Source organism: Crotalus tigris, unplaced genomic scaffold (assembly GCF_016545835.1).
Source record: "Crotalus tigris isolate CLP2741 ecotype Arizona unplaced genomic scaffold, ASM1654583v1 scf7180000024376.1991246, whole genome shotgun sequence".
In the NCBI taxonomy this organism is placed as follows: Eukaryota; Metazoa; Chordata; class Lepidosauria; order Squamata; family Viperidae; genus Crotalus; species Crotalus tigris.
Window position 1 is genome coordinate 1,078,034 of NW_024100546.1, and position 23,711 is coordinate 1,101,744.

The 23,711-nt window shown below is 36.7% G+C and overlaps 1 protein-coding gene across 23 annotated transcripts in view; it reads right to left on the minus strand.

Moving 5' to 3' along the window:
- The window catches only part of BAZ2B (bromodomain adjacent to zinc finger domain 2B), a 260,570-nt gene that overhangs the window by 132,936 nt on the left and 103,923 nt on the right, over positions 1-23,711 (minus strand). For 4 of the 23 annotated variants that reach the window (XM_039328398.1, XM_039328393.1, XM_039328390.1 and 1 more), the window contains exon 1: positions 8,042-8,483. The exons of 1 other annotated variant lie outside the window; for it this stretch is intronic. In XM_039328398.1, the coding sequence (XP_039184332.1) occupies positions 8,042-8,126 (85 nt within the window). In that variant the 5' untranslated portion in view covers positions 8,127-8,483. Of the gene's footprint in view, positions 1-7,921; positions 8,495-23,711 lie in introns of those variants that run through there. 18 more of the 23 variants (XM_039328391.1, XM_039328388.1, XM_039328389.1 and 15 more) reach the window with 11 other exon arrangements.

Genomic DNA, 23,711 nt, shown 5'->3' on the forward strand with positions numbered 1-23,711 from the left:
GCCTAGTCCACTGGAAATAGATGGAGAGTTTGAGTTTTTTAAATCAAACAGATGCTTAAAATTCAGCACCCTAAAAGGGCTAACTATTCTTTGACTAGTAGTTTTTAAAGTTTTACGAGAACCAAAAGTATAGACAATTTTACAGAACATGTTTAATTTTGTGGCATCAGGGTCCGTTCTTCTAAACCATTGCCATTTCAAATTAAAACACAACAAATAAACAAACTCACAATGATGGGTTCAGACTCAAAATCACTTACTCTGAAGTACTCACAGTAATTTTATGAAGATTTCCAGAGTTAGCAGACAGATGACTGTGGTCTGTTATCTGTTTAACTGTAATTTAAATTGTGAAATTTCTCCCCTTAAATGATGTGCTAACATCTTTTTCCTTTTTCTACAAGTTTAGTTTCCTGCAATTCAAGCAGAGAATTGCAATACTAAAATGCAGCTTTAAAATTGCTGCAGTTAAACTAATTCCAACACTATTCTTTATTTTTGTTGTCCTCTGTTTTTTTTCAAATGTGAAACACTGATGCTGTGATATAAAAAGCATCACTCTGCTTTCTCCTTAGATTCTAATTCGGGATTCTCATTGTTCAGTTGTCAAATTACTCCCATGTTGTTAAATCATAATGGTTATTCAGGCCAGACCTGGCTAAGATCCAAATTTAAAAACAATCCTATAATTAACATACTTAAGGAAATAAAATTCAGAAAGGAAGCAGTGTGTGTGTATGTGTGTGTGTGTGTGTAGTTCTCAATTTATGACCACAATTGAGCCCAAAATTTTTGTTGCTAAGCAAGACAGTTGTTAAGTGAGTTTGCCCCATTTTACAACCATATTTGCCACAGTTCTTAAGCGAATCACTGCAGTTGTTAAGATAGTCAGTTGTTAAGTGAATTTGGCTTCCCCATTGACTCTGCTTGTCAGAAGGTCACAAAATATGATCACATGACCCAGGACTCTGCAGCCATCATAAATACAAGCTAGTTGTCAAGCGCCCAAATTTTGATTACAACACCATAGAGGATGCTGAAATGGTTGAAGTATGAGAAACAGTCGTAAGCCATTTTTTTCAAATGGTTACGAGTTGAGGACTACCTGTATATATTTGCTCTAAAGAATCTAAAGTCTGCTGTAGTCAAATATTAACATTTGTATGCCATTAACTTCGTATGGACTACCAGTTATTAATTCTAAATCAATATCAAACCAGAAATCTCATTATGCAAAGAAATTCAATGTTGGGACAGACACACTCAATTAAATTGAACATCAACAATGGTTATATCATGGAGTTAGTGCATATGACTGGAATAAAGGGATAAATGCCTATTGGCTGGGCCCTTCCTCTGCACCTATTGATGCAACTTGGGAATTATGATATGTGCAAACTAATAGTACACCTCAAAGGCCTTGCTTTGGGAGTTGACCAGCTTGGGCAGGGTTCAATAGAAATGATGCAATGCACTTTGATATGACAGTACAGACTGTTTAATACTTGTTTATATAGAATAGTCATTTGAATTTATATGTTAAATAATATACAGTGATACCTTGGTAATTATTAATTGGTTCTGGGAGGTGTGATGAGTACCAAAAACAATGAGTACCGAACCATTTTTTTCCATAAGAAATGATGTAGTGGGTCACAAGGCTCACTATATCAGTACAGGGACAAACTTTTTGTGTCCAAATGCATTGACTATCAAATTCAATGAGTTTCAAAGCAGTTGGATACCAAGGTACCACTGTAATCATATATATGGCCTATAACGAGAATGATGAATATGGAATGGTTTTGTCAATCTATGAAATTTCACTGATTTAAAGTATTCTGAATGACTAATATTTGGCTTTAATAAAAATATTGTTTCTGTCTTTTTCAGAACAAAACTATGGCCAGATACTCTGCTCATTGAGACAAACTCCTGCCCATTGACACCATTAAAATGCAGAAGTTATTCTTGTGCCCGAAACTGAACAACCGTATAGGGCAAAAATACAGTACAAAATTTCATAACATCTAAAATCAACTACTGTATGTGAATAATAATGTGACTTCTCTCTTCCAATTCTATTATTCTATGACATATTAGACAAGTAAATCAGCAATAGTTGTTTCACTGGTTATGAGATGACCTTTAATATACTGAAGTTTACATTTTTATAACTTGTCTTGGATATACTGGGTAGTCCTTGGGCTATGACTACTCTTTCAGTGACTGTTCAAAATTACAATGGTACTGAATGAAGGGGACTTGCGACCAGTCTGCAAACTTTCAGCAACTGCAGTGCCCTTGCATGCATATAATCATGATCCAGACGCTTGGGTGTCCAGCTTCCAATTACCATACTGCAGCAAGCTGCACTCACTGCAACAAGCCACTTGCGACCTTCCCTGCCAGATTCCCACAAGCAAAGTAAATGGGGAAGCCAGCAGGGAAGGTTGCAAGCTGCTCCCATGAATCACTCCCATTGCTTTTTCTCCCAAAGAGTCCCACTATGCAGTGCAAGATCCCAGGGATCTCATATTCCATAGAACCCATCTCCCGGTGTTGTTCTTGCCAGTCCTCCTGCATTCCCAGTACCTGCCAATGCTTCCCAGCACCTGCCCATGCTTCCCAGCACCTGCCCACTACTCCTGCTGGCCTACCCACAGTCCCCAGAACCAACCTGTGGCATCCCTTCATTCTCTTCCCACCTGGAACTCATGTTCTTCTTACACAACAACCTATGGGGTCCTGGGATTATGACAACAACAGGAACTCCTGGGATTGTCATCACTATGTAATGTGATCACATGATGTCATGCTTTATGACTACCTTGCTTAGTGATGGATCAATCTCAGTTCCAATTGCTAGGATAACCCAATGATTACCTATATACGTTTTTTCTTCTCTTCTAGTAATTGAATTAAAATGTGCTATTGAAACCCATCAATCAATGTTTTAATAAATAATATTATTACTTCATATATCAAGATGCTTCAGGGAACTCATCAAGGTCATTTAATATCTCCACTTGTATTTAATTTATTGTTTAGAAACTTTGGCTTCTTTATTAGCAGAGTATATTTTGAATATCAGAGTAACTAAAGTTGAATACAAATTCTTACATGCTGATATTTTATGTATTTATGTATTACTGATAACTATTGATATTTTTTCCCAGAATTTTGGCTATAGTACAATTTGGTAATTTATCAGGTAAATAAATTAATTTGAATAAGCCTAATATACTTCCTATAAAATCAAAGATTATGAAAAATTGTAAACAAAAAAATACAGTTTTAAGTATTATTTGAATTATTTTAAAAAACTGGAATAATTATTCAAAGAATGATATTCTCATTTGTAGGGATAAATATTTCAAATTGTTTACATCAGATTCATACTTACTTTAACAGGTTAAACATAACTGCAAGTTTATTGGAGGGATAACACTGTTAAACTGACATACCTTCTTAGACAGATTCCTATATTAATATATGCTAATATTTTAAACAGATTGATAAGATTTGTTTCTATGAGATGAAGGTTACCCTAGTTTTGCTTATCTAAATTAGATAATTCTAAAGTTGATGGTTTCAACTTTCCTAGTTCTCAGATTTATCTACTTCATATAGAATTGAAATTTTTATCAAAGACCTCAGTGAATAAAATTAGACAGTGATCACTTGACCCCTTTGACTTCTTGTCAGGAGCAGAGATTTGAATCTAGTAAGATGTTTTTTTTTCAGAATTAAAAGCTGCAAGATATTTTTGCATAAAGTTGAGAAAGAAACTTAAATTTTATGCCAATTTCCTTGAGAATTTTGGGATAATCCTAGTTTGAAAAATGTAGGAAGCTTTCTTTTGAAGTTTCTGGGAAAGAAAGGTATTGCTACTGTTAATCAAACTTTGAAATAAATGTCTACTGTCTTGCAGCAAGACTTTGGGTTATCTAAAATTGCTCAGCGGTAATATATTCAATTAAAACATCTTTAACAAGGTCAGGAACTCCTAAATTATTGTCAATCGATAAGTTTCAGATGCTTCTGTATGGACAATTTCTTTTTTAAACCACCAAAGAATATCACTCAAAGAGTCACTGGTAATAAAAAAAATGAAACAAAGCATTAAAATGCCATATTTTAACAAATTAATGGACTTTAAATGGGTTTTAAAAATGTTTAATGTACACATTATGATCCTGTGATTAATTTAATAGAAGAGTTGTGCTGATTGGGCACTGTAGAAGATGTTAAAACAAGAGCTGGCTGTCAACTTTACTAAGTTAGAAGTGCAATATGGCAGTAGAAACACTAATACATGAGTTCTGGATTTGTATTTGGTTGTCCTGTTTTAACTTAATATTTATAGACTCCATTTTTTCATATATAGTTGAGCATGACAAAGATGTAATATCATATGCAATTATATATAATAACCTTGGAATGTATTGCTTTATAAAGAACTCAGGATTTCTCATGCATGAATGTACCTCAAAAGATGTTTTGTTTAGATGGAAATAATCTTGTCTCCCCACGTTTAAAATCCTGAAAGGAACATACATGCTTGCTCTTCAGCTATAAGTTGGTTTGCTATGGTTGTTTTAGAAAGGCTGACAAATATTGTTCTGTGTGATAGGGTTTAAAAATTGCTGTTTAAAAACTGAGTTATTTTCTGACATATATTTTATTGTACATTTTGCTTTTGCTTTTTTTTATCTTGTTAATTTTCATGCAGCTATCTTCAACTACTTTCTTAACTTGGAGAAAAATTTATTCAAGGAGTGGATAAATTTATACATTTATACCTTCTGTTTTAACGTAAAATGCCTGAAATTCTGGGCATTTTAAAATTAAGAGAAAGAGAAAAGGATAGAAATCAGTCTTTCATTCAAATACTAGCCTAAGACAGGTAACCATAAATTGTCTATAAATCAAAGTAAGCTAGCAGATGAATACATTTTTGCACACAAAGGAGCTATACAGCTAAATATCTTGCAAGCTAATAACTTTTTTGCTTAGTTAAAAACTTGCTTTTATAAGATTCCAGTTGTTTTTATTTCTGAACCAATAAAAAGCATCAGAACCAAAATGAAAACTTGCTCAAGCATCTCTTCTAGCCTTTTTTCGAAGTCCATCTCATTCCATGAAGATATCTGTTCTGAACTACATATTTTAAATAGTTCTTAATATAACCCAGTAAACACAGACGCTATTCATCCACTTCACTGAAGGATCTTACTGAAGAAAACTGTTGTGCTCGAGGCATTTACTACACTCTAAATTGTTATATAAAGTAGTGGCCCCCAACCCTTTGGGCACCAGGGACCAGTTTCATGGAGAAAAGATTCTATGGACCAGAGGGAGCATGCTTTTGTGTGCTGCCTGCATCCTGTGGAGGGGGCTTCGCTTGTTTGTGCAGCCCAGTTTCTCGCATGCCATAGATCGGTGCCGGTCCATGGACCGGGGGTTGGGACCCCTGGTTTAAAGCATTTAATAATTTGAAATATCCATAGGAAGAACATGGTCTTTGGTCTTGGATCACTAATAGAGATTCTTGTAAAATGTTGAAAGAAAATGCTGAAGTTAATTTTATAGTTAAAGTTCATTGCAAATATGAAGTTAACAAACAAGAAAATTCTCCATCAAAAATAAAAGAGATATTCATAATGTTTTTGACTTCTGGAGTTTCAAAACTTACACAATGTTAACTGTTCATCCATGGATGATCCAGAATGAAGCATAGTATGTGGAAAGTACAAGAAGAAGGAGGGTGCCAACTAAATTATATTCCTTGCTTCTCTGCTGAGTCTCTATTAGATCAAAGGTTCTTACAATCACTGAAGGAATACTTCCATTAATGGAAAGGAATGCCTTTATTTACCAATAGTGATGGTCATTTCTCAATACTTTCAGCTTGATACTTAAAAGTTATGTTTTAGCACAGTGGTTCTCAACCTGTGGGTCGGGACCCCATTTGGGGTCGAACGACCATTTCACGGGGGTCGCCAAACAAGGCTGTCCGCCATTTTCCCCCTTTTCTTTGGCCACCCCCTGGCACCCGGTGATGTATAAGTGGTTGGGGGTCACCACAACATGGGGAACTGTATTATGGGGTCGCGACATTAGAAAGGTTGAGAACCACTGTTTTAGCATGTATGTGAAAAAAAAATGTTCCAAAACCCCATTCCATGTTCACAATTTAGTGCACAATAATATATTGTGGGGTGCCCTAATATATTGTGCTGTTAATCCTAGATCTATGGATCCTACCAGCAGAGCTGATTCAAAAATGGGTTTGTCTGAGTAAGAAATCCAGCGTTATCTAAGGTTATGAGGAATTAAAGCCACTATCACAACCTTATGCCTTCTATTTATTTGGATTCTATTGTTTATATTCAACCAGCCACCATGTCCAATATATCTGAAGCACAGGGCACCTGGCTAGGAAGGCAAAACCAAAATACAGTTAATAGATAACCATCATATAAAACAATTACATAAATTGGGCAACGAGACATTCTCAAAAAGATTGTGGAATCTGATCACTTCATTCACTGTAACCAATTACATTTTCGTCAATGATAAAAAATTAACATTTTTGCCGATATATCTACAAAACCTCCTTGTCACCAAATATAGATAGTCCATATTCAGCAACTACCTTGTTCATCACTGCAATTACAACAGTGATGAAAAAATAACTTTACAACTAGTCCTTGCATTTCTGACCTTTGCAGGTCTATAAAGCAAAGGACAACTGAAGTAAGATCATAAGTGCAACTGTGGTTTCACATAGCAACTGCTTTGCTTGAGTTGCTAGTCGCAATCATGATCACTAAATGAGGACCACCTGTATTGATTTTATATAGACACAGAATTTCACATTCTGATCTGATTATAGGCCAGATATTATGAACTTGGCATTTTTGATCTTTCAATCATGGTCAATCAAAAATTAAAATAAGTCTTTCCAATATTGATTTACTGTGATACCTTCACTTTCAAAATGGTTTACCAGCTGATTTGACAATATAAGGGAAGTTGCTACTTAAGCCTCATGTTTACTCAGAAGTTTGTTGCAGAATTTAAATGGGATTTATTATTAAATATCAATCTATGTCTAGTAATGCACTTTTCATCAAGCAATTTTTAGAAAGCTCTTGGCTTTATTTTGGGGAGCATATTATTTTATCAATAGTAGATGGAATATCATGATGTATTCAATTTCATTTTGCTTTTAAAGTTTATATTTACTCATGTTTGATCTTCAAATATCTAACATTAGACTCTCAGACTTCCCAAAATTAATGCTTGTACTATATGAAGCTGTTAATAAATACTTAAATAATGGATTCAATCACTACAAACTGCATGACAAACTGGTGATAAAAATAAAGCTTATATCCTGTTCATCATAGTTCCTAAATCATTATTTGTTTTTAAAACAAGTTAAGTCAGAATTATACTAGATATATAGAAATCATTCAGACGATATAACTAAGTACCTAAATAGTTCTTTTCAGCTCATATAATATGGCAAATACCTTCTATCCACTTTGCTTAATGAATGACATGCTACAGTTCCTTTTCTCCAGAATATATAATAATTCAAATACTTATATAATTAATGCACACAATATAACACTGTTGTATAATTTTGAAACATTAAAGCTCATAGGTAAAAATCAGGCGTGCCTGTAGAAAAATATTTTACAGCTTTAATACTCAAGAGCTTAAACAATTTTTTTACTTTAAAAGGCAGAAGAAAGCAAAACAGAGAAAAATGAAAGCAAGCATTTAATCCACTATCCATAAACATGTTAAACTGAAAAATCCTTAATTATTTTTCTTCTGAAAAGAAAAAAAGCATTAAGCACGTCTCCTTTTTCAAGCAAATAGAGATGTAATATGAACAGCTTACTGTGAATAGTGGTTTAATCAGGAAGTAGCCATTACCCCCTCGATACAGAACAGTGACAGCACTCCAAAACAAGCCGTGATATTTTCTTTTTTTAGTTGAGAGGAATGAAAGAACACCTACTATTGTATCCTAGCTCTTCTGACCTCTGGGTCAGCAGATCTCTATTATCAAATGCTACCAAGACAGCATAATCCAAAGCAAGCATTTACAGCACTCTATTTGTGGAAACACCTAAAATCTCTCTTAACACAACCTCTCTCTCCCTATGTTACTCACAAAACATGGCTGTCTTATTCAGAGATTAGCAATTATTGTAATGAGATACTGCCGGAGAGGGTCAAATAGTACTTCCTGCAGTTTACACATCTTGATTTCCTGGTAAACAAACTGAAAGGCAGCTGGAGCACTTAGATTACCAATAAACATCCATGTTCATGTGACCAAAACCAACCCAGGTAAGGTATGTGACTTGCAAAATATAAGGTACGAATTGTTTTACTGAACTGTGGCAACACCCTATCTAAAGCAGTTTTAACAAAAGGAGTGTTCTCTATGCAAAAGCCAATTTCGCCCCCCTCAGAGAAACAGATGAAAGGCTTAGTCCACATTATGTTATCCCCTTTGCTATAACAAGGAACTAAGATTACCTGGATTTTAAATAAAAGCTTAAATTTCACTGGCAGCTAGAATTAAAGAAAAATAGAACAGCCCAACTTCTCAAAGAACAAGGAAGCTGCATTGGGCTTAAGCTAATATAATACAAATCAATATTACTTTCCTGAAAACATACTTGAATGAATAAAAACATGATATAATTCCCTGTCAAAAAAATATACACCTGCACTTTTTCTGCAAAAAAATCTCTTCCCTTAACACCAGCAGTGAATATATACCTGCCAAAGAATAAAAATTAATATAAAAACCTAAGAACAACCCTGCTAAGTGAGGCCAATGCCTTTCTTAATACAGTTTCCAATTAGGTTTCTCAATGACCGACCAAACACTTCCAAGATGGTCACAAGCAGGAGATGGGACAAGTTGTCCTGAACCTGGAAGTCTCAAGACCAATGTCCTCCATAAATTAATTCAATCCCCTTCTAAAGACATTCCAATCAGTGGTCACCATCATGTATTGCGATAATGATTTCACAGGTGAATTATGCACTAAGTGAAGAAATGCTCCTTTTGCCTGTTCAAAATTTTCTAATCAGCTTCATTGCAAAGTCCTTGGACTTAAGACTTTTGAAAGAGAAGGAAACCTCCCTGTTGACTTTCTCCAAATACATTCATTCATTCATTCATTCGATTTATGCCGGCCATCTCATCTAAAGATGACTTTGGGTGGCTTACAAACATTCATGTACTTTGATCCCATCCCCCCATCACCTTTATTTTAAGAGAAGGTCTCTAATTGTTTTAGCTTTGTCTTGTAAGGAGAGTGTTCAAGCCCTTTCAGTTTGCTAGCACTAATAATGTTACCTAGTTTGGTTAATAAAATGTCTGCAAAAAAACCAACCAAGCTCAGAGAGCACCAGGGACCCCTCATTTCAATTCTGAGCTACAAATATTCTTCTCTACTGGTACCCCTTCAATTTCTCTGATAATTTTAAAAGCCATTAAAATAAAAAAGTGAATGGTTTCCAAAAAACAGTCTTTCCCATGAGAGCAATACAGTCTCTTTCTCCAGATAAATTGACCCAACTGTAATATATCACAGGCAGAAAATCAGGATACTCTTACAAGAAGCACTTGCCTAAACATAATATTTGGTACTGCAATCACTTACAAGACTATGGAAAATCAAAAGGCCAGTTTAGTCAAAATGTCTATAGACCACTGCACCAACCAAATGAGTTTATTACAGCCAAAAGGTCAGATCCAGTACTCAGCAGAACTATGTCTGTCTGTCTGTCTGACTATCTATCTATCTAAAAGCGTCAGCATAATAAGTTCTAAAAATATGTATAATAAAATAAAATGGTGTTATAAAAAGCGAAGAATAAATAAATGTCCAAACTTAGCTAATGGTGACATAATGTACAGATGGTAGCACAAATCTGGGCAACTTCAGAGGATATTTTTGAGTTTTTGTCTGAAAGAAGAATAGTAAGCAGAAATCCCATTCCCTGCCTGGAAATTCTTCAAGACTGGGGAAAAAAGGAAAGTCAGTCTAGAGTTCTTATATACAGAGCAGCATAGTAAAATATGACTTAGAGCCATATTTCTCAACTTCAGCAGTTTTAAGATATGTGTATTTCAACTCCCAGAAGTTCTCCAGCCAGCACACTCACTACAGACATAAATGACCAAGCTCAAGTCTTACATCAGATACATTATGTGATGACTTAGCTCTTAACAGAAGGCTCTAATGCTAAGAAAGAGAAGTGAACAACCACCAGCAAAACTGATAGATTCAGTTACAGTGCTTATGAGTGCAACTTTGGAAGACCTGATGGACCAGGTTTGGGATTGAATATCTATCTGTAATCACTAATGGTCAGCACTGATGTGGTATCACTCCATCCATCCATCCATTTGATCATTGGGTTACAAATGATGACCTAAATTATCAACATTAAGTGCCAGACTTTCTCTAGGGGTAAAACTGTTTCTTCCAATAGGACAACAAGTCCACTAAAAATTCTGTCTGGATTACTTCTGGGAGGGTTAAACGTACTTTTTTGTACTTGTAAAATCGGGAAGAATGCTTAATTCTACTGTATTAAAAAAACATTGTATGGTTATAATTAAATATTGGTAGGGGTTTTTTTTTTGGTCTTTTTGTACAATGCCCGAATCAAATAGTTTAAACTGGACAGCCATAAAAGGGCAAAAACAAACAATTACAGATTTGTTGTGGTAATTATGCTATGAAACTCTTAGAATAGGACTGTACAGATATATACCTCAGTCGGTCCACAGTACTCCTAACTCCTGTGCAATTTCAAATCAAAACAATAGTTTGTGTTTCTGTGTGTAGTCTATATTTGTACTTATTAGACTTACACAGACTGAACATTTTCAAAATTTTGTGAGGCAGTTTTTCAAAATATACTGTAAAATAGCATACAAAAACCAATTTTCTTTGTTTTTTTAACTTGCAGAATGAGGCATATAATAACAAAAACAGAAAGAAAAGACTAAAGAGGAGCTATATGTAAAAGATGAAATAGGATTAAAACTGATCCATAAAACAAACCCCTATAAATACCAACAGGATAATCCAGGCTGCAGAATATTTAATAAAATAGAGATTGAAATGGATATATAGAAAATTATAATTATAATAAAGTGGAAAGTATAGCATTTGTGTAAAAAAGATGTTGAGACTCTAGAAAGAGTGCAGAAAAGAGCAACAAAGATGATCAGGGGACTGGAGGCTAAAACATATAAAACATGGTTGCTGTAATTGGTTATGTCTAGTTTAATGAAGAGAAGGACTAGGGGTGACATGATAGCAGTGTTCCAATATCTCAGGGGTTGCCACAAAGAAGAGGGAGTCAAGCTATTCTCCAAAGCACCTGAAGGCAGGACAAGAAGCAACGGATGGAAACTAATCAAAGAGAGAAGCAACCTAGAACTAAGGAGAAATTTTCTGACAGTTAGAACAATTAATCAATGGAACGACCTGCCTCCAGAAGCTGTGAATGCTCCAACACCAGAGGTGGGATTCAGCCAGTTCGCACCAGTTTAGCAGAACCGGTAGCTAATTTTTTGTTGTCCAGGCCCAGAATGGACTTCCGGAGGTGGCATCCACACAGAGAACCAGTTGTTCACATATTTGAATCCCAACACTGTCCAACACTGGAAGTTTTTTAGAAGAGACTGGACAACCATTTGTCTGAAATGGTATAGGGTTTCCTGCCTGAGCAGAGGGTTGGACTACATGACCTCCAAGATCCCTTCCAACTTTGTTGTTGTTGTACCCAACATACACCAAACTGATTTTTCGAGGGGAAAGGGACATTATTAGAAATTTTATTTGAATTTAAACAAACATACATATTACTTTTAGAAAATGCAAACCCTTACAAATCTTTTGAACCAATTTTTGAAAATGGGGCTTGCAAAATTAGAGGAATTTAAGGAATAAGAAGTGGAACAACCAGCAGGAGGGAGGCAGGAGGGAGGTGTTTCCTAAAGGGCAGGGAATGGGCAAATGTGAAACAATAGTTCACTTACTTTCAGTTAAGATAACTTGAAATACAAGTTTCTTTTAAGTTATCCTCTGTCTATATTGAAAAGCATGAATGTACATTTGCACCCCACCCACTATACATCATCCAGGATTCATAAATATTGTGGATAAACCTGGAGATTCTGTAGTAGTAGAAGATAATTTTGCTAGGAATAAGGTCACAACTTCTAACTTTGATTCAACTTCATAAGGTAATAATCTACAAGACTGAACCATCTCAACCAACTCAAAAGATCATTCCATAAACTAAGTAGGCATCCATAATGAATCATATATGCATTAGATGCCATCAAGTTCTTGCAAGCCCAACAAATGATAGTTGTATTGACATTTGGTGCTTTTGTACAAAAGCTGAGGAATGTAGGTCTGGATAGATGATGATACATCTACAGTAAGTGTCATAGAGGATTATTAGTGATGGGCAAGGCCAACGCAGTGCTCACAGTGGATTGGTTCAGACACGAGCCAAGTTTATTTTTTGATTGAAATAACTGAGATTGTTTTCTGAGCTAACTACACTCCCTTGTCCATTCTCATTTTCTTGTCAATCCTGTTATCCTTCAAGCACTTTTTATTTTTTAAAGACTTAGAAGCTGGATATAGCAGTAAGAAAAATGACACAAAGCAGCCATCAAGAAGTTATTCTCTACGTTTTCTTGGAATTGGAGGAAGTTGCTCTTCTACTCCTTTCAAATATCCTATGTCAAAGGCTTCTATAATATGCAGAAGCCTCTGAAGCAATCACTTATTTTCTGATGGGAAGAAAAGGGAGTCTACATTCCAGTTTACTAATGGTGCTAATACAAGAGTTCTTATTTGAGTTGTGGTGGTGCACTGGTTAGAATACAATATTGCAGGATAATTCTGCCAACTGCCGACTGCCAGCAGCTCAGCAGTTCGAGTCTCACCTGCTCAGAGATGACTCAGCCTTCTATCCTTCTGAGGTCAGTAAAATGAGGACCCAGACCATTGGGGGCAATATGCTGACTCTGTAAACCAGTGGTTCTCAACCTGTGGGTCGGGACCCCATTTGGGGTCAAATGACCATTTCACGGGGGTCGCCAAACCACGCTGTCCGCCATTTTTTTCCCTTTTCCCTAGCTGTCCTACTCCCTCTTATTGGTGGCCACACCCACTTGGGGGTCACCACAACATGGGGAACTGTATTATGGGGTCACGGCATTAGAAAGGTTGAGAACCACTGCTGTAAACTGTTTAGAGAGGGTTGTAAAGCACTGTGAAGCAGTAATAATTAACCACATCTCAATTCTTCCACACATGTTCACATATTGTTCCTCCAACTATTTTCCCTCTTATATTGGCATGCCAAGTAAACAAGGGAGAGCTCTGGATTCCGCAATCCGAAAGACTCCCTTCATATACTCTCAACACGTCATTTTATTGTTGGAGCATAGTTATGGAGGTTTAGTGTCAGACATGACCATCTTCAAAATGAGAAGGCCTCCAGTGCCAACCTCTTTCTCCATCAATACCCATGGACTCTGTGACTCCCTCCCAGAGATGATAATGATGATCATCATCATTTATTAAACTTGTATGCCACCCAGCTCTTAATGACTCTGAGCTCAGATTTATCTCCATAAATTATTATTTATTGTTAATAAAAATGGACTGCGCAGCAATCATTCAAAACATATAAAAACCAGATTAAGGCTGAAAAATGTTAATGATTTGATCTATCTTGCACTAATCTTTACCATTTTTTTTTCAACAAGGATTCCTAAAAATCATAACTTTCCAAATTAGTGGCACCATGTGGAAGAAAATGTAAATCACTGTAATTGTTATGACATTACTTTTAGGTATAATTTTCACAACATTTCTGCTTACATCGTGTCACTCAAGATATGAGATTGCCCATCAACCTCCCATCCAGATACTGACTTGGTTCCAACAGATCATGTACAGTACTACCGTATATGCCGCCGTATTAGGCGACCTGGCGTATAAGACGACCCCCGTCTTTATAGCCGGGCCGCATTCCTAGAACGTCGTCTTATACACCAGAAACTACCAGTATTTCCGGCGTATAAGACGACTCGGCGTATAAGACGACCCCCATCTTTGGCGCCGATTTCAGTGCTCGCGGAAGTCGTCTTATACGCTGGCATTTACGGTATATGCATACTCTGGAATTGGTTTCCCAGGAAACTAATTTGGCTTTCAAAAAGTGTCCTTTCTCCTTGAGTTTGATTGTAGGGTAAGAGTGTTCCTGACCTCACCTACTACCCATCACCTGAAAACTTGGATGCACCCCAAAGTTCCTTCAAATCTTATAATCAAATTACAATATTTTACGTGATAGAAGAGAGAAATTATTGAGTGCATACTTAGTAATCTTTATATTGTCCATATTTAACTTATCTGACATTTAAAATAAATTTCATTTTCTGGCTCCAATAATTCTGTGGTATACGGCCCCTCCCCCAGCCCCCAACACATACCATTCAAAGCCAAATGTAATCCTTAACACAATCAAGTTTGCCTACTCCTGTTACTGAAAATGAGGAATGTTTGCAGACTTTTAGCCCAGTAGAAAGTATTCTTTTAATTTCAAAACTACAATATTTGTACCTGAACAATAAAAACCTAAGTTGGGATAAAAAAAGATCTATTAGCCACCAGTTGCTAACTTTTCATTACATCTTCCAAATCATATCACTAGTCCTCTGAGCTGAAACTAACAAGAAATTCAGAGACAGCAAGAATAAATCATATCATCTCTGGAAACCCAGGTGCTTATATTTCTGTCTATTTTCCATAACCATATTGGGCTACGGTAGGGTAATAATTTCCTACACTCATTTTAATATTTCAATTGATTATACTACAACAACCATTCAAACAAAGTTTGCAGGTTTGTGATCATTTATAACATTGGTGGCAAACCTATGGCACGGGTGCCAGAGGCGGCACTCAGAGCCCTCTCTGTGGGCACGCGTGCTATCGCCCCAGTCCTAGGCCTTCAGCTGGGTTTTATAAAACCTTTTCCCTTTAGGCCTCCGCCGCTGTGTACAAAAAAAAAAAGTTCAATCAGTCAATTTCACCTTCTCGTGGGAAAAAAAAAGATCTTGCAAAGTTGGAATTGATTGATTGAACTTTTTAGTCCCACCCAGTCTGCTGTTACCACCGCAGCCACACCCAGCCAATGGGCCACACCCACCCGGCACCCGATGATGCATAAGTGGGTTTTGGATTGCAGTTTGGGCACTCGGTCTCTAAAAGATTCGCCATCACTGGTTTATAATCATAAACATTTAAAATATTTTATAGTACGGTAATATATTACAATATATAAAATAAAAAATATGTATATAGTTATTACAGTAGCCATAAGGAAATGAAATTCCTGTATCACTTTTATAAAGGGATAATAAGAAAAAGATAGTATCAGAGTAGTTCCTTTTGTACAGAGTAATAAAGCTTTGCATACTCAGACTGGCAGTTTTCAGGAGGTTTCTTGCTTAAATGTAACCCCTCTCCAGCAGAACATGAAAAAAACAACCAAATTCATTCTGACTATCTTCACTGTAATGGCAGTTAATTTGTACAGGGTACCATGTATTAAAATATTCATTAATATGCAGCTCTTAAAAGCTTTACAAGAACAGAAGGGGAGGGGGGAGGATAAAGTGAATCAGAAGCTTTGTTTTTTTTCCCTATAAAATGCATGAAAGTCTGTGAAAAACAGTAAATATATATCCTTTCATTTATCCATCAACAGAAAATAGACACACAGCCTGAGAGAATGCAATATTCATTTTGCTGCAGAAGAACAGACATTGCATAACAATGAGATTTGCTAATGAAATCAACCATCAACCTGGAATACATATGTATTAAACCAAGGCCTCGGTGTCATTTTCTTTTTGCATCATTTGTTCTTTTCCTGATTCTACCCCCTGCCTTCTCTTTTCAGCATTTTGTCCTTCCCTCGGTTTTCCTGGATTCAAATATAGCTGTGTTGTACGACAATGTTTAAATATTATAGATGCTTTTATTTTATTTTCTCCCTGACAAATACCAACAGCCTAGGTTCCATCAGCATTGTTAATGTACCCTTGAAGGAAAAATCAATGGGTACTAAGGAGACAAAGACGATTTATTTTCTCTGGAAAGTATGTTGAAAGTATTCATCAAAACTGTTTTGCCATTCAGACTACAGAAGTGTACCAATATATAATAATATATAACATAATAGAGGGTGTTTAAAAATAAAAGTTATGTATACATTGTAATTCAATCATTTTCATTCCGCAATAATTACTTATAATGGTTAATAACTATCCTAATTATGTTTTTATTTCAACTGTATGGAAGACCACCATGGTATAAAAATAATCTTAACTATAATACATACTATGTATCACCTGGAAACTAGAATTTCAAATGCCATTTTTAAATTACAGGATGTGACTGAATTGTTGGCAATTAATGATATTCTTTTGTCACATGCAAAGTCATAGCCCTTTAAGAAGAAGCTATTCACTTCAGGATGAATTAACAATGGAAAGTTTGAGTTTTTAAAAAACCCTATTACAGTATTTAAGTCATGCCTCTGAAAAAAAAAATACCACAGCCTTTTTCAAAAATGCTTAAATTATTGGCAAGCAACAATATTCTTCTATAAAGTGAAAGCTATCATTCTTTAAGAAGTCATTTATTCTAAAATACAAAAATGCAAGCTTTCATTTTGTGAAATATTTTACTAAGTGTGCATAAATTAGATTTAATTAACCTGCACATAACTAGGAAAGTTATCACTACATCCTTCTGTTGATGTAATTAATCCTAATTCATGGCACCAATAATTTCTGAGATAGCCGCACTGCTATTAAATAAGGGAATAACTCATCCAGTACTTGCTACTTTAAAAATCTAATTCATACTGACACAGCTTATGTAGGTGGCCACATAAAGAGCACAGAATTTTATGGAGGAGTAAACCATTGTTGGACACGAAAAGGAAGCTCTCTTTTCCATAAACACCAATTCAGCTTTCAACTATTTCCTAATGTTTTCTTAACTGTATAATGCATGTGAGCATGGACTAAACTAGAACTGTCATCCACCTAAAATTTAGATTCTAAAGAGGTCAATGTAGTCACAGGCTATAATTAATCACCACAAGCAGAGAAAATGTAAATTATTAACTCTATGGGGTTTGCAACACAAGCCACTAATCCAAAACATTCCTGCTGGTATTAGATAATATTATGTTGGATTTACTTAGTTTCCCCCCCCCAGTTGTTAAGTGAATCACTGAAGTTAGTAACATGGTTGTTAAGTGAATCCGGTTTCCCCGCTGTCTTTACGCATCAGAAGGTTGCATGATCCTGTTACACTGCATGCCCGTTGTCAAGTGTCTGACTTTTGATCATGTGACCATGGGGAGGCTGCAATAGTTGTAAGTGTGAAAACTGGTCATAAGTCACTTTCAGTGCCATTGTAACTTTGAATGGTCATTAAATAAATGGTTGTGAGTTGAGGATTGTCTGTACTTTTTACTGCTATTAACCTTCCCTAGTTCCTATTAACAATGAAGCATTCACTCTTGGATGTAATAGAAACAAAATGTCCTACTAATAAACTACAGATTCACAAGGAATCCTGAAGATAGTGACACCCTTGAAACTTCTTTCATCAACCTAAAGGAGGTTGGGAAAGGGGAGAGATATTTCATCTTTTCTTTCAGCAGCAGCCATCCTCCCTGTTCCTCAGTTGAATAATTATATGATAAATGGAATTTCAAATCCATCGGTGAGATTTTGGACTAGTTAGTTCAAACTTCAAAAAATATGAATTCAGTTGGACTAGCCTAAGCCTAAATAGTTGTAGAATAAATCAAAAAGCCCCTTCTCAACTTGGTAACCTCCAGATGTGTTGGATATCCAATTCTTATTCTTCTGTAACCATCATGAACTAGGACAGTGATGGCAAACCTTGTAGAATCCGAGTGCCCAAACTGCAATCCAAAACCCACTTATTTATCACTGGGTGCCAGGTGGGTGTGGCCTATTGGGTGGGCGTGGCTGTGGTGGTCATGGCAGATTTGGTGGGTGTGGCCAAGGTGGGCGTGATCACCTCGATGTTGCTCATGGGGAGAGACATCTGTGGGGGCCGGGCAGAGTTGGGGGAGACCCAGGGGGTCTCTGGCAGGTGGGGCGGTGGGCAGGAGGCTCATCCTGCGGGGTGAGGCGAGGCAAGGCAAGGCAGGGCGGGGGTGCCATTGTCACAGGAAAAGGTGAGGCAGGGGCCGAGGCAGCTGCTGCCTGACACCATCGCCCCCTGCACACAGAGGCCAATGAGCACATGGGTGCTGGGATGCATCTGGCCATATGGGACCTCGGCGAGTTAGTGGGCGGCTGCTTGAAGAGGGACAGTTGCCATTTCCGGGGCATGGCATGTGTGCCCACAGAGAGAGCTCTGAGTGCCACCTCTGGCACACGTGCCATAGGTTCGCCACCACTGAACTAGGAGTTGCAGTCCGAACACCTGTAGAGGAAACCGATTGGGAAAGGCTAGATTAAAGATTTCTTAATTTACACATATTTTGTTTTCAGCTTGAGACAACTTTCAGAGGTAGTTTTAGGATTCCTTTGCTCTCACTCGGTGACTTTTCTTATCTTGCAATCAAATCCAAGTGAAAGTGGATCCTTAGAAAACTATCTTTTTTATTTGGAAATAGAGCACATATTTTTAAAATATGCACAGATTCCAACAAATTATGCATCAAGAAAGACCTTCATCAATTTCTTTGAATGCAACTATGTTTCTCATGCCTGATAACCAGTCTTGTACTCCTTAGGGAACCAAGCATTCCTATGGAAACTATAGGGAATCTTTAATGTCAGCCTCATATTTTTATTTCTTCTTTGATCCTGAAGCTTGAGGTTCTACAACAGCTGATAAGAAGTTACCAAATATCTGAATGTTAAGCACAGCAGCAGCACAAAAGAAATAATAAATAAATAAATAAATCTGAGTAGCCATTTTGAATTGCAAGACTTCATTCCTCCTCTGCCCATTGAAATCGGTTCATATTCTAAGTCAGAATATCAAATAGGGAGCAGACACACTGTTAGTTTGAGAGTAGGCTAACTTTTGGGGGCAAAAACTATAACCTCAGTACTTTGAGAGACTGCAGATTTTAATGCAACAGCCATGACACTGGAAAACATAACTTTGTTTATTGCTTTCTATACCCCTAACGATTATGAACTGGATAATAAAGACTAGCCAAGGCAGATTATGGATATGAAATCTTCATTTTAATTATTATTTGTTGCTCTAAAATATCTCCAGCTGAACATTTTGGCTGTGGTTTTCAGTAATCCCATGCTCAGATTGACATCAAGATACTTTCAAAAGTTGAAGGACAGCAGACGTCCCTTGAAATATATAAGAACCATATTAGTGATTCTTGGTACAAGTTTATTAAGAGAAAAGATTCTAAATTAGGTAGTTAGAGAATGATTAAAATAATGTATTCAATTATTCACAGATTTCTACTATAAAACATGTTAAACAAAAACATCAGTTTAAAAAGGATAATTATTTTATGCAAGCCCTAAATGAATGATAGTAGGTATTTGAATGCTAGGAGGTGAGATCATTATGATTGTTATGCCATACTGGAACCACCTGTCTGAAATAAAGTGGAAAATGGTGATTCTTAAAAACGTAATTCTTTTTTAAACAAACAAAGTCAGCTGAAAAGTAGGTTAATGCCTCTATCTTGAGGGAGGCAGGGAATAGCTGTAGATTGCCCACTTCTGTGAGGCACAGTTGACACCTTTGTTCTCTTTCCACTACAGTGAAAATATTTTTTATTCTCCAAGGTCTTTTAATATATAAATACGATAATATTTTAACTTTTCCACTTCAATGGAACTTTTATATTAATGTAATTTTAGCCATTCCTTTTTTATTTTTTTATATGTTGCATATTTGTTGCACCAAATATCTTTTTAAATAACTTTTAAAAAAAGTTAATCCAGTAATATAACCTTATTACTGCCCTCAGAGTTATATTTTCCAAGTGAAGAGATCCTGCTAAGTAGAAGTTGCTTACTCTGAACTAGGTATTCTGTGAGCTACTATTTAATTATGCTTTTTTTGAAAAGTGGTTCAACGTTGAGAAAAGGTGCCTTAGGGGGGAAAAATTGAATAGATAACACCAAATCAAAATATTTTTTAAAGAAATAGAAGCCACTATTTATCATTACGGGTAATCTTTGAATTGCAATAAGCAATTGGTTTTGCTTTTGTTAAATGATGTGGCTGTAAAGCACAATGTCACATGACAATATCACTTAGCAACCAGGCAGTCCTGGTTGACTTCATAAGATGTCTGGGTCAATAAATGGAAAGTGGAGAGAGATAAGAAATACGGGAGTGCCACAAGTGGATGGGGAAGGCCCTGGGAGGCCCCTACAGGATGCATGTGAGTTGGGATGGGGGCGCTGCAGGGAGGCAGAGGGAAGGAGGATGCATGTTGGTGTAAGAGCAGAGAGACTGAGGGAAGAAGAGCACATTGATGTGCAGCAAGGTGTGTGAGGAACCTAGCAGAGTGATCTGTAATCTTCCTTCCCGACTTCCCCATTGATTTTGCTTGTGGAAAGCTGGAAGGGAAAGCTGTAAATGGTGATCACATGACTATAAGATGATGTAATTGTTATAAGTACAATCTGGCTGCCAAGCACCCGAAATACAATCACATGACTGTGAGGATGCTACAACATTCAGAACTTCAAGGACCAGTCATAAGTAGCACTCGCTCAGCACCACTGCCACTTTGAAAGGGTCATTGAACGAGCAGTTGGTGAGCAAGCACTATCTGTATTCACACTTGTTCATCTTTTCCATACAAAAGAGCCAGAAATGGCATTAGTGTGAAATTATCGTAAACGCTTTTCTGACTACACTTTGCCTCACGAAAGCCAACTGGCCGGTAAAACGGCAACCTCCAGAATGTATATTTAGAATTAAACACTGACAACATTATTCTCCCATTTTGGGTTTCAAGTCAGAAATACAGAAATTAGTCTTTAACTTACAACCAGTTTGAAGTTAAAACTGCCTCTGAAAGGGTATTTTATAGCTTATAAAGTACTTCCAGCATTATAAAACATCATGTTGATCCTCCCACAAGTAATCTGATCACATTTTGGGCATTTGGCAAGTAGTTCACATATACAACCGGTTGCAGCATCCTGTGGTCATGGAACTGCAATTTTGAAAGTTTTTGTCAGTTCCCAACAAAAAATACCTATTCGGGAGAATGGATTTGGACTTATGACCGCATGGTTTGCTTAACCACATGATTGACTTAACGACTCTGTGATTTGCTTAATGATGTCATAACCCGGTCATGTGGTGCCTCGATTTACAATCACAATGGCTTGCAACCACAATTTCAGACTCAGTTGTTGTTGTAAGTCAAGGATTACCTGTAGATAGTTAAAAGAAATATAAAACCATCTTATTTTTGAAATCAGCTAACCTCAGTCTGACCTCACAGGCCTCTATGGGAGGCTGAAGGAGGACAACTGATGAAACAAGCAGAATGCAAGTATGAAAGGTCACAGTTTGCATCAAGAAATACAGGTAGTCCTCAACTTACAACCATTCATTTAGAGACCATTCAAAACAGTGAAAAAGTGACTTATGACCTGTTTTCACACTTAGGAGTATTGCAGCATCCCATGGTCACATGTTCAAAATTCGGGCACTTGGCAAGTGCCATACATTTATGACAGTTGCAGTGTCCCAGATTAATGCGATCACTATTTGTAATCTACCCAGCTGGCTTCCAACAAGCAAAGTCAATCTATGGGGAAGCCAGATTCACTTAACAATCACATGATTCACTTAAGAACTGCAGTGATTTGCTTAACAACTGTGGCAAAAAAAGGCAAAATGGGGCAAAACTCACTTCACAATTGTTCTGTTTAGCAATGGAAATTTTGGGCTCAACTGCAATTGTAAGTTGAGGGTTACCTGTTTACAATACTTCATCACTATTTCATCACTGTAGTTCCACCAGACACCTAAATTCTGCCATCCACAAAAAAAATCCTGTCTTTTATTAGAGAACGTAGGGCTTAGTAGGCTGATGTTTTTCAGCTTTTTTCCATTAAGCCACATACAGTAGTTACCAATCATTTTAATCAAAATCAATGAAATATGACGCATTGACATTTAGCTTTGATCTAGAATAACATAATCCATTATGGTGTAACATAGGCAGTTTATCAGCTGAAAAATCTTAAAATGTTCACATGGCTACAATTTCACCCATCCTCGTTGATCAGATATACCAAGGTTTTGTACTTGTGCCTTTAAATATCTTATTTTCTGTTCTCTTTCTCAAGATTATTCCAAAACAATACTAGCTCTAGGGCCTAGCAAAATGTAATTATTTTAGGTTTTGTGTCTCTTAATTTTAATCCTATGGCCTTTAAAAAAAATGCTGTGGTTTCCTATCTCTATTCAGGAAAGCAAGCAACTTAAAAGCTGACATATTAAGCATGTAGGTAATAAAGTAGGCTTATGTTCCTTTTATAATGAAACAGCTCAATTTGTCTTGAATTATGATGACGACTATTTATCTACTTTTAAGGAATAAAAAGCAGAGGACAATTTATTAAAGCAGAAGCATAACTCCTGAACACTGGAAGGTCACAGCCCGTGAGTTGAGCTGCTAGGAAAAACATCTCCAATGCTCCAGAGCTGCCATTTTTCTTCCTTGACAGAGACTCCATCTGCCACAGAGCCATTTACAGGCTCAGAGTCGGAATATCAATGATTTTCCAGCATTCTGCAAGTCTGCTTTCACCTTCACATCACCTCTGTAATACATCTAAAACAGATGATACGTGCATATCTCTCTTCCAGACTACATCCCAGCCTTACGTGGCTGAGAGGAATTCAGTTCTGATGAGCCATTTTACATTCATGCCCCACTGGGGAAAAAAAGGAGGGTTTAAAAGCTCCAATGCTTCCTACTTTTCTGTTCTGCCTGTATATCCAAAATGAAGTTCCTTTCTCTTCCTGGGGAGAGAAAGCATTGTAGCCCAGCCATATTCTTCATAAGGACATTCATCAACTGCATTTATTGGGTTCAATGGTTTGAGAAACAGCAGAGCTAACCCTGATGCTGTAGCCCACCATCGGAAACGCATTACAGGTAGTCCTCAACTTATGACCATAATTGAGCTCAAAATGTCCGTTGCCTAGCAAGAAAGTTGACCCATCTTACGACTTTTCTTGCCACAATTGCTAAGTAAATCACTGCATTTGTTAAATTAATAACATGGTTGTGAAATGAATCTGGTTTCCCCCTTGACTCTCCTTGTCAGTAGGTCGCAAAAGGTGGTCACATGACCCCAGGACACTACAACTGTCATAAATCCATGCCAGTTGCCATGCTGCAATGGTCGTAAATGTAAAAAATGGTCAAAGTCATTTTTTTCAGTGCCACTGTAACTTTGAATGGTCACTAAGCAAATTGTTGTAAGTTGAGGACTACCTGTTCTTGTCTCAATTACAGCTTTTCACAGTAACTAA